We start from the raw sequence: 14503 nt of genomic DNA, 5'->3' as shown, positions 1-14503 counted from the left end.
CACTAGCATGGTTTAATACAGGACACTAGCATGGTTTAATACATGACACTAGCATGGTTTAATACAGGACACTAGCATGGTTTAATACATGACACTAGCATGGTTAAATACAGGACACTAGCATGGTTTAATACACGACACTGGCATGGTTTAATACATGACACTAGCATGGTTTAATACAGGACACTAGCATGGTTTAATACATGACACTGGCATGGTTTAATACACGACACTAGCATGGTTTAATACAGGACACTAGCATGGTTTAATACATGACACTAGCATGGTTTAATACAGGACACTAGCATGGTTTAATACATGACACTGGCATGGTTTAATACATGACACTAGCATGGTTTAATACAGGACACTAGCATGGTTTAATACATGACACTGGCATGGTTTAATACATGACATTAGCATGGTTTAATACAGGACACTAGCATGGTTTAATACAGGACACTAGCATGGTTTAATACATGACACTAGCATGGTTTAATACAGGACACTAGCATGGTTTAATACATGACACTAGCATGGTTAAATACAGGACACTAGCATGGTTTAATACACGACACTGGCATGGTTTAATACATGACACTAGCATGGTTTAATACAGGACACTAGCATGGTTTAATACATGACACTGGCATGGTTTAATACACGACACTAGCATGGTTTAATACAGGACACTAGCATGGTTTAATACATGACACTAGCATGGTTTAATACATGACACTAGCATGGTTCAATACATGACACTAGCATGGTTTAATACAGGACATCCACAAATACAGTTGTATTCATTTATTCTCAATCTTTTCCTCCGTATACAAATATATGTATATATGATTTCATAAGGACATGTTTATAGTAACATCATGTGAGCTCCATAACACCATAACACCATCTACTTCCTTTAGATTGCAAGCTCTTTGGGGTAGGGACTCCTTTTCCTAATGTTTATGTATTTATAAAATGTGTTACCAGGAAGTAATACATTGAGAGTTACCTCTCGTTTTCACGCATGTCCTGGGCACAGAGTTAAGATAAATTATACATGGTTACAAATACAGTTACATAAATGAGCAGGGTATACATTATATACAAGACATTGCATGCACAGTTACAGATAATATATATTACTAGCTGAGAGACCCGGCGTTGCCCGGGATGTAATGTTCCCGCTCCTCTCTCTCTCTCTCTCCTCTCTCCTCCCCCCTCTCTCTCTTCCCGTCTCCCCCCTCTCTGTTTGTCCCCCGTTCACATCAATCCAGTCCCCCCCCTCCCTCCTTTACAGCTCCGTTCCCCCCCCTTTACAGCTTCATGCAGTGTGTGTGTGTGTGTGTGTGCGTCAGTCATTGTGTGTGCGTCAGTCCGTCTCTGTGTATGTGTGTGTGCGTGCGTCAGTCAGTCTGACACACAAACAAAAAAACACACACACAGACTGACGCACACACACACAGTCAGTGTGTGCGTGCCTCAGTGTGTGCGTGCGTATGCGCCTCAGTCAGTGTGTGCGCTTCAGTCAGTGTGTGTGTGCGCGTCAGTCAGTGTGTGCGTGTGCGCGTCAGTCAGTGGGTGCGTGCCCGCGTCAGTCAGTGTGTGTGTGTGTGTGTGTGTGTGTGTGCATCAGTCAGTCAGTGTGCGTGTGTGTGTGTGTGTGTGCCCGCGGCAGTCAGTGTGTGTGTGCGTGCGTCAGTCAGTCTGACACACAAACAAAAACACACACACACAGACTGACGCACACACACACAGTCAGTGTGTGCGTGCCTCAGTGTGTGCGTGCGTATGCGCCTCAGTCAGTGTGTGCGCTTCAGTCAGTGTGTGTGTGCGCGTCTGTCAGTGTGTGCGTGTGCGCGTCAGTCAGTGTGTGCGTGCCCGCGTCAGTCAGTGTGTGTGTGTGTGTGTGTGTGTGCATCAGTCAGTCAGTGTGCGTGTGTGTGTGCCCGCGGCAGTCAGTGTGTGTGTGTGTGCGTGCATCAGTCAGTCAGTGTGTGTGTGTGTGCGTGTGCGTCAGTCAGTGTGTGTGCGTGTGCGTCAGTCAATGTGTGTGCGTCAGTCAGTCAGTGCGTGTGCGTCAGTCAGTGCGTGTGTGCGTCAGTCAGTCAGTGTGTGTGTGTGCGTCAGTCAGTCAGTGTGTGCGTCAGTCAGTCAGTGTGTGTGTGTGTGTGCGTCAGTCAGTCAGTGTGTGTGTGTGTGCGTTAGTCAGTCAGTGTGTGTGTGCGTCAGTCAGTCAGTGTGTGTGTGTGTGCATCAGTCAGTCAGTGTGTGTGCGAGTCAGTTAGTCAGTGTGTGTGTGTGTGTGCGCGTCAGTTAGTCAGTGTGTGTGTGTGCGTCAGTCAGTCAGTGTGTGTGTGTGCGTCAGTCAGTCAGTGTGTGTGTGCGCGTCAGTCAGTCAGTGTGTGTGTGTGCATCAGTCAGTCAGTGTGTGTGTGTGCGCGAGTCAGTCAGTGTGTGTGTGTGTGTGTGCGTCAGTGTGTGTGTGTGTGCGTCAGTTTGTCAGTGTGTGTGTGTGTGTGTGCGTCAGTTAGTCAGTGTGTGTGTGTGTGCGTCAGTTAGTCAGTGTGTGTGTGTGTGTGTGTGTGTGTGTGCGTGCGCGCGTCAGTTAGTCAGTGTGTGTGTGTGTGTGCGTCAGTCAGTGTGTGTGCGTGTGTGTGCGTCAGTCAGTCAGTGTGTGTGTGTCAGCGTGTGTGTGTGTCAGCGTGTGTGTGTCAGCGTGTGTGTGTCAGTCAGTGTGTGTGTGTGTGTGTGTGTGTGTGTGTGTGTGCGCGCGTCAGTCAGTGTGTGTGTGTGCACGCGTCAGTTAGTGTGTGTGTGCGCGCGTGTGTGTGTGTCAGTCAGTGTGTGTGTGTGTGTGTGTGTGTGTCCGTTAGTCAGTGTGTGTGTGTGTGTGTGTGCGTCAGTTAGTCAGTGTGTGTGTGTGTGTGTGTGTGTGCGTCAGTTAGTCTGTGTGCGTGTGTCAGTTAGTCAGTGTGTGTGTGTGTGTGTGTGTGTGTGTGTGTGTGTGTGTGTGTGTGTGTGCGTCAGTTAGTCAGTGTGTGTGTGTGTGTGTCAGTTAGTCAGTGTGTGTGCGTGTGTGTGTGTGTCAGCGTGTGTGTGTGTGTAAGCGTGTGTGTGTGTCAGCGTGTGTGTGTCAGCGTGTGTGTCAGTCAGTGTGTGTCAGTCAGTGTGTGTGTGTGTCAGTCAGAGTGTGTGTGTCAGTCAGTGTGTGTGTGTGTCAGTCAGAGTGTGTGTGTCAGTCAGTGTGTGTGTGTGTGCACGCGCACCAGTCACTGTGTGTGTGCGCGCGCGTCAGTCAGTGTGTGTGTGCACGCGTCAGTCAGTGTGTGTGTGCGCGCGCGTCAGTCAGTGTGTGTGCGCGCGTCCGGGTGTGTGTGCGTCAGGCAGTGTGTGGCAGGCAGTGAGTGTTTGTGCACGTCAGTCTGTGTGTGTGTGTGCGCGTCAGTCAGAGTGTGTGTGTGTGTGCGCGTCAGTCGGTGTGTGTGTGCGGCAGTCAGTGTGTGCGTGTCAGGCAGTGTGTGTCAGCCAGTCAGTGTATGTGTGCGTCAGTCAGTGTGTGTGTGTGTGTGTGTGTGTGTGTGTGTGTGTGTGTGTGTGTGCGTCAGTCAGTGTGTGTGTGTGTGTGTGTGTGCAGCAGTCAGTATGTGTGCGCGTCAGGCAGTGTGTGTCAGCCAGTCAGTGTATGTGTGCGTCAGTCAGTGTGTGTGTGTGTGCGTCAGTCAGGGTGTGTGTGCGCGTGTCAGTCAGTCAGTGTGTGTGTGTCTACATATGTGTGTGTGTGTGTCTACATATGTGTGTATGTGTGTGTCTACATGTGTGTGTGTGTGTGTGTGTCTACGTGTGTGTGTGTGTGTGTGTCTATGTGTGTGTGTGTGTCTATGTGCGTGTGTGTGTCTACGTGTGTGTGTCTACATGTGTGTGTGTCTACATGTGTGTGTGTGTCTACGTGTGTGTGTGTCTACATGTGGTGTGTGTGTGTCTACATGTGTGTGTGTGTGTGTGTGTCTACATGTGTGTGCGTGTGTCTACATGTGTGTGTGTCTACATGTGTGTGTGTGTCTACATGTGTGTGTGTCTACATGTGTGTGTGTGTCTACATGTGTGTGTGTGTACATGTGTGTGTCTACGTGTGTGTGTGTACATGTGTGTGTGTGTGTGTGTACATGTGTGTGTACGTGTGTGTGTACGTGTGTGTGTGTGTGTTGGAGGAGGGACGGAGGGATGAGGCCAGAGAGGAGGGAATGTGTGTGGGGGGGAGCTGCTTACCTTACAGCATACAGCCAGCAGCAGCTTCCTCCTGCAGCCCGGGGGGAGTCGTACCCTAGCTCAAGTCATCTGCTAGGGAGGGGCGTGGATCGGACGGGAGCCGGACGGAGAGCACAGAGGGCATGTGGAGGGAGAGAGGGGGGGAGCCGGACGGAGAGCACAGAGGGCATGTGGAGGGAGAGAGGGGGGGGGGGGGGGGAAGCTGCACAGAGAGCACAGAGGGCATGTGGAGGGAGAGGGGGGGGAGCTGCACGGAGAGCTGAGCCCGGAGAGCTGAGCCCGGAGAGCTGCAGAAGGCATGTGGGGGGTCCCTCGTGCAGGTGAGGTGGCGGCGCCGAGGAGCGGGCGCTTCTGCTCGTGGGTAGTGTTGCTGGAGGCGCCGGGTAGGCTGGGGTTTGCTGTGAGGGGGAGTGGGGATAGGTGAGGCGGTGGCACCGAGGAGCGTGCGGCGATGCCTGTGGGTAGCGGTGTCAGTGGCTGGTGAGTGTGACCAATGAGAGGTGTGCGGGGGCAGGCGGGCCAAGGGAGCAATCTGATTGGCCGGAGGCTGAGTGACAGACTGACGGACCAATCAGATTGCCCCTAGACACGGACATACAATGGTTTCAAAAATATAGATATAGATGGGCGTATGAAACAGTTACAGACCAGATTAAAATGTGAGACAGCCTTAGATTGGAAAGAACTTAAACTGGTGGTGGATGTGAGAGTCTCCGGTAGGTTGTTCCAGTTTTGGGGTGTACGGTTAGAGAAGGAGAATGTTTAAAAGAAAATGTTTACTTTTGCATTTGAAGCATTTATTACACCCCATATTATTTTGTTGCATCTATTACTTCTGTGAAATGCTATGTACTGTACAGGGATGCTGCTATAAAAATAAAGCTATACATACACCTCAATTTCAATACAACTTGCCTGTAATGTGACTGTTTTTATCATTACAACACAATAGTAGGCAACAATGGATGAGACACATCTCTTACACAATGAGTTCCCCTTTCCAAGCCTGGAAAGTGACACTGATGGAAAGTGCTTGTGTAATATTGTGACTGTATATAGCACTGAGCATTGTGAGCCTTACTAGTTCTTCTTATAGCATTGGACACATTTATACAAAGAAACGGTCTCATCAAATTGGAAAATATCTGACAATAAATACTAAGAGACAACCCTTTCCTCAGAATTTGTTGCTGTGTACCAATTCTGATGAAAGGCTTCCATAAAAGACGTGTTGACAGCTGTGTAACTTCTTTGTTCAGATTTATCACACAGTATGTCATTCCTAAATGTCTTTTTTTTTTTGTCCCCACAGAGAAGGAACTTTTACATTCATTGAAATGTTGTCAGAAGCTTCTCTAAGTAGACTTATGTATAAGGAAAGTATGTACCAAGGAATCAACAATGCCCATGAGAATACTGGCTCTCGTGACAACCACCTTGAAGATGCACAGGGAGTTCAGCTGGGAAGAGAGGCCCAGAATGCGTTAAATCCAAGAGCAGAAGCAACAAGCCATAATAAGGATCAACACTTTGTCAGGTCTAAGGAAAAGTTGTGTACAAAAGATCATGGGGATACAATAGGACATGCCTCAGAGCCCCTATATATACCAAAGAGAGACCAAAACAATGACAACCCATTAGACTTGTATACATCGTGGTCAAGCATGTATGCAAGTATTTATAAAAATTATCCTGATCTGCACATCGGAGGGGATCACATTCTCAATAAAAAGGATTCTGGCTGTGTTCTAGACCTGGAGTGTGAATTTCAGGATGGTCCAGTTTTGCTTTCTGTGGATATAGCAACAGGTACTCCTCCTGCTGACCAGGTTTTGGAGAAACCTTCAGTTCTAAGTGTTTTACATGGGGAAGAAAACCAAGACAGGAGCATCACACTCTGCAATGCTCCCTTCTCCAACTCCATTCTCAACGGCTACGTGGACAGTAAGATGCATGAGCTTTATAAACAGTTTCTTGAAGAAAATATGACGACCTGTGATTCTTCAACCTCGCTGTTATTTTCAAGCATGCTAATGAACAATGTCAATCGAATAAGTATGCAACTAACACACGAACAAAAAGTGGAACAGTCCAAGGCGAGGAAGGCTATTCTGCACTTCTTGTATAGTGCAAACAGCGGAAACAGCTCTGAATTTGTCACACCTGTTCTACATATCTCAAATCTAGAAAGCAAAAAGAACTCCGAAACATCATCAAACAAGACATTCCGTCTTCGTAAAGAGTCGCAGACTGCTCCAAAAATGTAATTTCCATTAATGCATTACTGCTTTACAAAACAAAAACCTGGGAAGGTATTATGGTAATTACCCCTGCAAAGTATCCCCTAATGTACTTAATTAGTGGGGAAACAGGTCACTCTTATCAAGAAGACTATGCAAGGGGAAAAGTATAGAATATGAATAAAGTGCCTTATGTTGAAAGAAATTTACTCTTTTATCCATTACATAACAGCATTTGTGGACAGTTGAAAGAATACCATTACAAGGCCATTATATTATCTGGGGTCAATGTAACATCAATTGTAAATTTCAATGTTTAATAAACATATTTTTTTTTCAACTTACATTTTTTATTGAGTTTTAATAAAGTCAAGCAAACAACAAGGTCTTTGCATCGTCTTAACTCCAACGCAGCGGCGTTTAACCACAACTTAATGCCTGACTAAACGGCACAAAAACTATTTTCAACGATAACATAAAACATAGAACATCCCATTGGGAGGGTAAGATAGGGAGGGAGGGGGAGAGGAGGAGAGTAGCAGAGGTCTTGTCTGTGTTTTAACTCTGTGCCACAGAGTTGAGATATTCCTTCAGTTTTTTTACATGAAGTCTCGTCTGGAGTGTGGCTAGGCCCTCATCTACAACTGTCCATTTTCTTGGTCTAAATCCCTTCCTCACAGGAACTATCCACCCATAAGAGGAGAACGCATCTAACACTATCATAGCCAAGCGGTGGCATTGCGCACCCCTGGGATCTCGGTCTGGGCCAACCAAGGCAGCCAGACTTTTTGAAATGTTGTGTCAGTGTCATTAACTAAACTCGTTCATTTTTCCATCTGACAAACAAACCAAATTCTATTTCTAATTTTATCAATAGATGGAATTTAATTTTGTTTCCATAATGCTGCGATCTCGCACCTCGTTGCTGTTGCAAAATGTGCAACTAATTTCTTTTTCACTCTGGCTAGTTCATGTGCTGCTTTATTTAGCAGGAAAAGCCAGGGGTCCCAGGGAATTTTGAGGCCCAAAATCCTCTTTAGCCAATCTCCAATTTGCTCCCAAATTGGGGCTATCCGAGGGCAGGGCCACAGCATGTGTAACAGATATGCCGGCTCTCCACATTGTTTGGGGCACAAGGGGGAGTAACCCCGTATACATTTTGAGAGTTTTAATGGGGTGAGGTACCACCTCATCATTACCTTATATGCGTTCTCCATTAACGTCGTACAAATAGAGCTTTTGGCTGCTGCTAGGACTATCTTCCCCCATTCTTCATTGTCCAAACTGGACCCTAGATCCCTTTCCCACTGAGACATGTAACTTGGTTTCCTAGGGTAGTGTGCCCCAGAACAGATCACTTCTCTGTACATCCGAGAGGTTAGTCCCCGTGTGTCATTCCCCAACACAAAGATCGTTTCAAAATTCATCAATGCTGGACGGAAAGTTTGTTTGATATAAAATGCCCGAATTTGGAGGTATCTAAAAAATTCAGTGTTAGGGATGTCCTTATCCGACTTAATTTGTTCGAATGTGTTAATGGTATATCTACCCTCCAGATCCTTAAGTCTCCCGAACTGTTTTTGCTTCCCGACTCTAAAGTTCTTGCTATCCAGGCCCGGAGCAAACTCAGAGTTGTCAAACAATGGGGTCATTAGAGTGTGTTTAGTAGTTAATGCACATCTAAATTTAGTGGCCTTCCAGACTGCAATTGTGTTGGACATCGCCTGTAACAGCTCTCTAACTGACCTAAGACCTTGACCCCCCTGCCTACTACAGCACGGACGAGAGCCCTCCCCTCAATGGCGCCGGGCCCGCTGCGAGGGGGGGCCGCAGCGCTGGGGCGAGAGTTGCTCCTGGACTCAATAGAATTGAGAGCAGGACTCGCGACGAGCGATACGGCACGCCCCCCGGCGGTTCAGGCAATGAGGGCAAATCTGCCGGGTGATGTTATGGCCGCGCCCCGTTGCTCCCCCGCCACGCCCCCCGGTCTCTTCCTGCAGTGAGCTGCTGACCAGGGAATCGGCTGCACGCGCCGCCAATCTCGTGGGCGCGCGTTGCAGCGGAGTTTCCGGGGCCTTAGCCTAAGCATCTTTTTGGGTAGCAGATTAGATTTTGTAGCCCCATAGGGGCACAGACTTCGCTTTCCAGCTCCACCCATCTCCTGAAACCACGATCCATGTGAGACTGTACAATTTGGCATAATTGGGCCACCTTATAATATGACAACAAGCAAGGTACCGCTAGCCCCCCATCCACTGTTGGTCTTTTTAGTACAGTCGCCGTAATTCTAGGACGCTTATGTCTCCATATAAACTTTGAAATCAACGCCTGCATGGAGAGAATGTCCTTCCGGACCACCGGTAATGGAAGAGTCTGAAACAAATATAATAGATGGAGCACAAGGTTCATTTTAATACAATAAATCTTTCCCATCCAAGGAATATTGTATGTGGACCACAGACCTATGTTGCCTCTGAGGGCATGAAGGAGTTTGGGAAATGTGGCTTTATATAGAGATTTATAGTTTTTTGTGATGTATACTTCCAGGTTCTTAATTGCTGTTGGTTGCCAATTAAAATTAAAGTTTAATCCTAATAATTTCTCTGCTTCTTTGGGTAAATTTAGATTTAGGGCTTCAGATTTAGTTTGGTTATTTTCTGAAGCCAGGGTTACGTTTGATGTGTGAATGGCTCCCGATAGCATTAACACAGTTCCCTTTTAAATCACTCTAAGCCCTGTAATATTTCCTCCACTTTATTGGGAAAAGCACCAGAACACAGATACTTGTGGATGGTGTGTAGTGGTGATTATTAGTTAGCAACCGGTAAAAAGAGATGGCCTCACCATGGGGGATGAACAGAGAAGGGTCTTGTACTCACTGTCTCCAGGGTGGAAAAGGAAGTGAGGGGCAGTGTGGGTAAAGGAATAGTCTAGGGGCAGACTATCTCTGAACAAACAGGAGGGGGGGGCAGACTAGCCCATTCTGGTGAGTATCTCAGAGACGGTAGTAGCAGCTCATTGATTCCATGCCCAGAGGCAAGAAATGCAACATTGTTGCAAGTTACAAAGGCACAGTATGTGTGTGCAAGCTCCATGCAGCTGGGAATAAGCTCTGACAGGCAGACGCTGCAAAGGAGAGAGGGAGGTGAGTCAGAAAGGTAGTTCTGGTTCCATGACAGGTTACATTTGAATCCAGAAATTCTATTGAATTTCCCTAGGAGATTGAATAGGTTGGGCAATGAGGTGAGAGGTTTAGATAGTGTCAACATTACATTGTCCGCGTATAAAGCTACTTTATGGCCTGCTATCTGGGTTGCTCCTTATTTGAACAAAAAAAACTGATGAATCAGACTGCTCTCCTATGTGAAAGGTTCTTAAAGATGCAGGTGCAAAAGGGTAAAACATATATGACAAAAAGGAACTCCAAGAGGTAGGGTCAAAAGCACCCCCTAAATATGCACTCAATGCCAGTTATATAGTGTACGGCATAAATAGCCTGAACTGGTTATTCTGCTATGTGGTATACCGTTGTACGAGAGAGAAGAGCTTAAAATTGAAAACAAAAAAGTTTCATTTCATCAATGTACTTAAACATTCAAATGTTAAAAACCATTAAAAGATCCTCATAGTGGAGTAGAAAGGACCCAAGATGGTTTAATGATTATTCCTTAATAGGTATTGGGTCCTCTAGAGCAGCAAAGTGGGGGGCGCGAGGTTACCACCGGAGGCGCGGGGTTTACAGAGCCCCCGCGCGCTTCCCGAAGGCGTGCCGGGGGGAAGCTGCAGGGCCTCTGTAAACAATACTTACCGGGATTCAGCCGGCATCTGGAGACGCGTCGCCATGGCAACGTCAACGTCGCCAACGGCAGAGTATGTGTGAGTGAATTGTTGAGCCTCACCAGAGGTAACACAGTACAGGCATACCCCGCATTAATGTACGCAATGGGACCGGAGCATGTATGTAAAGTGAAAATGTACTTAAAGTGAAGCACTCCCTTTTTCCCACTTATCGATGCATGTACTGCAATGCAATCATTATATACGTGCATAACTGATGGAAATAAGGCATTTGTAACAGGCTCTATAGTCTCCCCGTTTGCGCACAGCTTCGGTACAGGTAGGGAGCCGGTATTACTGTGCAAGATGTGCTGCCAGGCGCATGCGTGAGCTGCTTTTTGCCTATTGGGCGAGATGTACTTACTCGCGAGTGTACTTAAAGTGAGTGTCCATAAACCGGGGTATGCCTGTATTAGGGCAATACATTGAGTTCCATTATACCAGCAAAGTAGGTCACCATGCCAGAAAAAGTGTGTTAGCATGGCATAGAAAAAATTAGCCACGCATCCCATATGGTACAATACACTTTGAATCTATTTGCAACCAGCATATAATATTAACCCCCTGTGAGGTACATAAGTATCAAACAACAGACAATTACATACTATGTCTCCCTCGTGTCCCATATCAATACAAAATCACGGGTAGATGAGGTAGTATATATATATATATATATATATATATATATATATATATATATATAAAAACAAAGGTGGTAACCTCCTGTAGTATATAGAGGATCACAACATCATAGCCATATGTATACTACAAACGAGGGCTAGCCATTATCACCAGGCACTGTATTACTAAGTTACCTAGCGAAGTAAGACTTATTGTAGCAAATGGCAATGCAACATGAAACAATCCCCTTGGGACGGACAGCCGCCAGGCAGCAAAATAACTCCCATGCATAGAAAAAGATCACGTCCGTATACAAGCCGTTTGGGTAAGGGGTGCTGTGAGGCAGTCTGCAGCTCCCTCCCTGACGTCACTCCTGCTTCGCCCTTCTCAGCCGACACGTGTTTCGCGTGTACAGTACTCCCCCCCGATGAAGTGTGTCATACACGCGAAACACGTGTCGGCTGAGTAGGGCGTAAGAGTAATTCCTGTGAAAGTCTACCCTTTCACAATTGAATCCTAGTAACTATGCTGTTGAGTACTAATTTAATGTGTATCTTTCTAGGCAAGTCCCATCATATTTCTCAGTTTAACTAAACCAGGGGTGGACAGCTCCTGTCCTCAAGGGCCAGCAGCAGGTCAAGTTTTTAGGATATCCCTGCTTCAGCACTGGTTGCTCAATCAATGGCTCAGTCTTCGACTGACCCACCTGTGCTGAAGTAGGGAGATTCTAAAACCTGACCTGTTGCCGGGGCTGGAGGACTGGATTTGGCCACACCTATACTAAACATTGCTAAATAAACACAACATTTGTGTCACTAACCAGGCTTGTAGCAATAGGACCCCAATGGGGCGTAATTATTCAATACTAGCTGATCTTACAGGTTATTAATCAAACATTACTCTTTGTTTTCATCCTTCCCTGTAACGCCTTCCTGTCCCTTGTCCCCTCTTCCCCACCCCACTCTCTCCTCCTTCATGCATTGCTCCTCTTTGCACTCCCTGCGTTAGGCCTCGGCCATGGTAAGCGCTTACTCGCTGAACCGTGCTGACGCTCGGTCACCCTCAGCACTGAGCCCCTACAGCCGCAGTTAGAACGGCTTTAGTAGGGGGCTCGCCTACGCTTCCGCAAGCGCGCGGAAGCGCAGGTCTTACCAGAATGTAAAATTTCCCCGCTTGCCGGCGTGCAGGGCCGGTCACGTGAGCGGTTCGCCCAATGAGGGCGAATCAGCTCCGTGACGTCACTGGCCACCCCCGGCCCGCCCCAAACCCTCCCACGGCCTGCCCCAAGCCCTCCCCCGGCCCGCCCCCTGATGGCGCGCAGGGAAAGCAACTGCAAGGCCAGGGAAAGCACCCGCTTTCCCTGAGCCCCAGCGCGAAGCAGCACGCCAGAGGGAACCCTGGTCGAGGCCTTACTGTGTCTGCTCCTCTCTGTGCACACTACACTCCCTGCTCTCCTACTGATCTCGTCCCCTTTCCCTGCTGTCTCTCTGTTTCCTCCTCCTACTCATCTTGCTGACTGTGCTCCCCTCTCCCCACTCCCTCCTTCCGCATGTGCACACTGTGCTCCATTCCCTCCTCCGCTTCATCCATCTGTCTCCTCTGCTTGCTGTCTCTCTTCGTCTCCTCCTCTCCCTGCTGTCTCTCCTCCCCTCCTTGCTTTGCGACCCTATAAAAGCTGAACCTTTGTATGGAAACATACCTAAGCCTTTTATATTTATATAGATTTTATCCTTAACTTATTCTTATCAGTCATTATGTTACATAAGGGGTTAATTCTATACTGTATATCCCAAAGCGGCCGTCATTCAATGTAATTGAACACTGCTTGAAAGACCCTTTTGGAGTATATATAATTACCTCCTTATTTGTTTAGAGACTCAAATACAGAATACAGTACTATATTTCAAATACACAGTTATTAGGAAATCACATGCTTTCATTTATTAAGCATAGTAAAAGGAGTTACCATCCATCACTGACACCTGGGATCATTTCTGGGGCTCTCCCAACATATTTACATTACAAACACCTGTACTGGAAGAGAGGTCTTGGTTGGAGTTTGCCGAGAAGCCAACACATTCATTTACAGCAACAATATGTTTCGCTTACGCTGCTGCGCACGGGATATACTTCCCATACAAGGGAGCCCATTCCGGCTGCTTTAGTGTCAATAGCTGCGGTATTGCAACATGGGCAACTGGTATATAGAGCAGAATGAGAACTTATTATGGTTATATTATTGGGATACGTGGGCCTTTCCCATTCTTTGATTTCATTTCTCCCGTCTTACACCATCATTGAAACTGGCAGGTCAGAGCCGGCATTATCCTTACATGCCAAAGAAACGTGTCAAATATTTCTGAAATGCACTACGTAAGACTGAAAGGACGATATTACATCACTGTTTGTCCACTGTGTATCACTGCCATGATGTAACTGCTTGATATATTTCTCTAGTCCAGAATCACAACATGCGTCACCACAAGAATCTACAACTCTCTAACATCGGGGCGGGCAACTCCAGTCCTCAAGCCCCCCCCACCCCCCCAACAGGTCAGGTTTTCAGGATATCCTTGCTTCAGCGCAGGTGGTGCAGTCGTTGACTGAGTCCCTGGTTGCGCTACCTGTGCTGAAGCAGGGATATCCTTAAAACCTGACCTGTTGGTGACCCTTGAGGACTGGAGTTGGCCACCCCTGTATTAGACAGACCCAGTGCAGACACAGACAAGTTGCTTTGACAATGCCTTTTTAGATCAGGGGTGCGCAAATTGGGGTGTGTGAAACTTTCGGGGGGGGGGGGGGGGGACACAGCGCTTACAGAGGCCCTGCGCTCTTCCCCACAGCATTTAAATTAAATGAGGTCTCTGCAGGTCCCTTACCTCGTCTCCGGCGACTTCTGCCAACGAGGTGCCATGGCAAAGCAGTGTCACATGATGCCGCGGGGTCAAATGGCAACGTGACGTCACATGACACCAGAAAAAAGGTCGGGGGGGAGGGGGGTGCGAGCAGGCAGGTGGCGCAGACCCCTGCTGAATACCATGATAACTCCAACTTTCTGTTGGAGATGCAAATTATTTACATTATTTTCATATTCCTAAGATTTTTGGTGATTCCTTTATCAGACAGTCAGCGCCACCTAGTGGATCAACAATGACATGTTCTGATTCACAACAACCCATTTGGTGATGCCATACATGCAAATAATACAATTCAGTAAAAGTGAAAACATTCAGGTCATGTTACTCTCTGTAACCACACGGTATAAATACAGTGCTATTTGCCAAAGTCCATCGCTCTTCAACCTCAAGACTCCGTCCAGGTGTTAAATAATGGTGATTTCAAAGGAGCACTCCCAGTATACACACTGCAGACTGCCTCGGGTACCGAGACATCCCCTGATCATGGCGTTCAGATAAAATAGCAACAGATCCTTTCTTGGATCTTCACCAAGGTCCCAGGAAGCACCGAAACGCTGATCCTACTTTAAACCTTCACATGTTTTTCAAGAACTCTGGAGTGCGGGTATTAAATAAGCC

General features: G+C 47.1%; 1 protein-coding gene across 1 annotated transcript; it reads left to right on the top strand.

Moving 5' to 3' along the window:
* The first annotated feature begins 4519 nt into the window (after nucleotides 1-4519).
* On the top strand, nucleotides 4520-6849 carry LOC142467679 (TLR adapter interacting with SLC15A4 on the lysosome-like). The gene is made up of 2 exons (XM_075573607.1): nucleotides 4520-4589; nucleotides 5582-6849. Exon 2 carries the CDS (start codon nucleotides 5607-5609, stop codon nucleotides 6534-6536), a length of 930 nt encoding a protein of 309 aa, XP_075429722.1. The 5' UTR covers nucleotides 4520-4589; nucleotides 5582-5606; the 3' UTR covers nucleotides 6537-6849.
* The last annotated feature ends 7654 nt before the right edge of the window (nucleotides 6850-14503 follow it).

This window comes from Ascaphus truei, chromosome 16 (genome assembly GCF_040206685.1).
Source record: "Ascaphus truei isolate aAscTru1 chromosome 16, aAscTru1.hap1, whole genome shotgun sequence".
NCBI lineage: Eukaryota > Metazoa > Chordata > Amphibia > Anura > Ascaphidae > Ascaphus > Ascaphus truei.
This window is presented reverse-complemented; position numbering and strand designations above follow the sequence as displayed.

Coding starts and splice junctions, on each gene's coding strand:
- LOC142467679 (XM_075573607.1), top strand. CDS start 5,607: ATGTTGTCAGAAGCTTCTCTAAGTAGACTTATGTATAAGGAAAGTATG.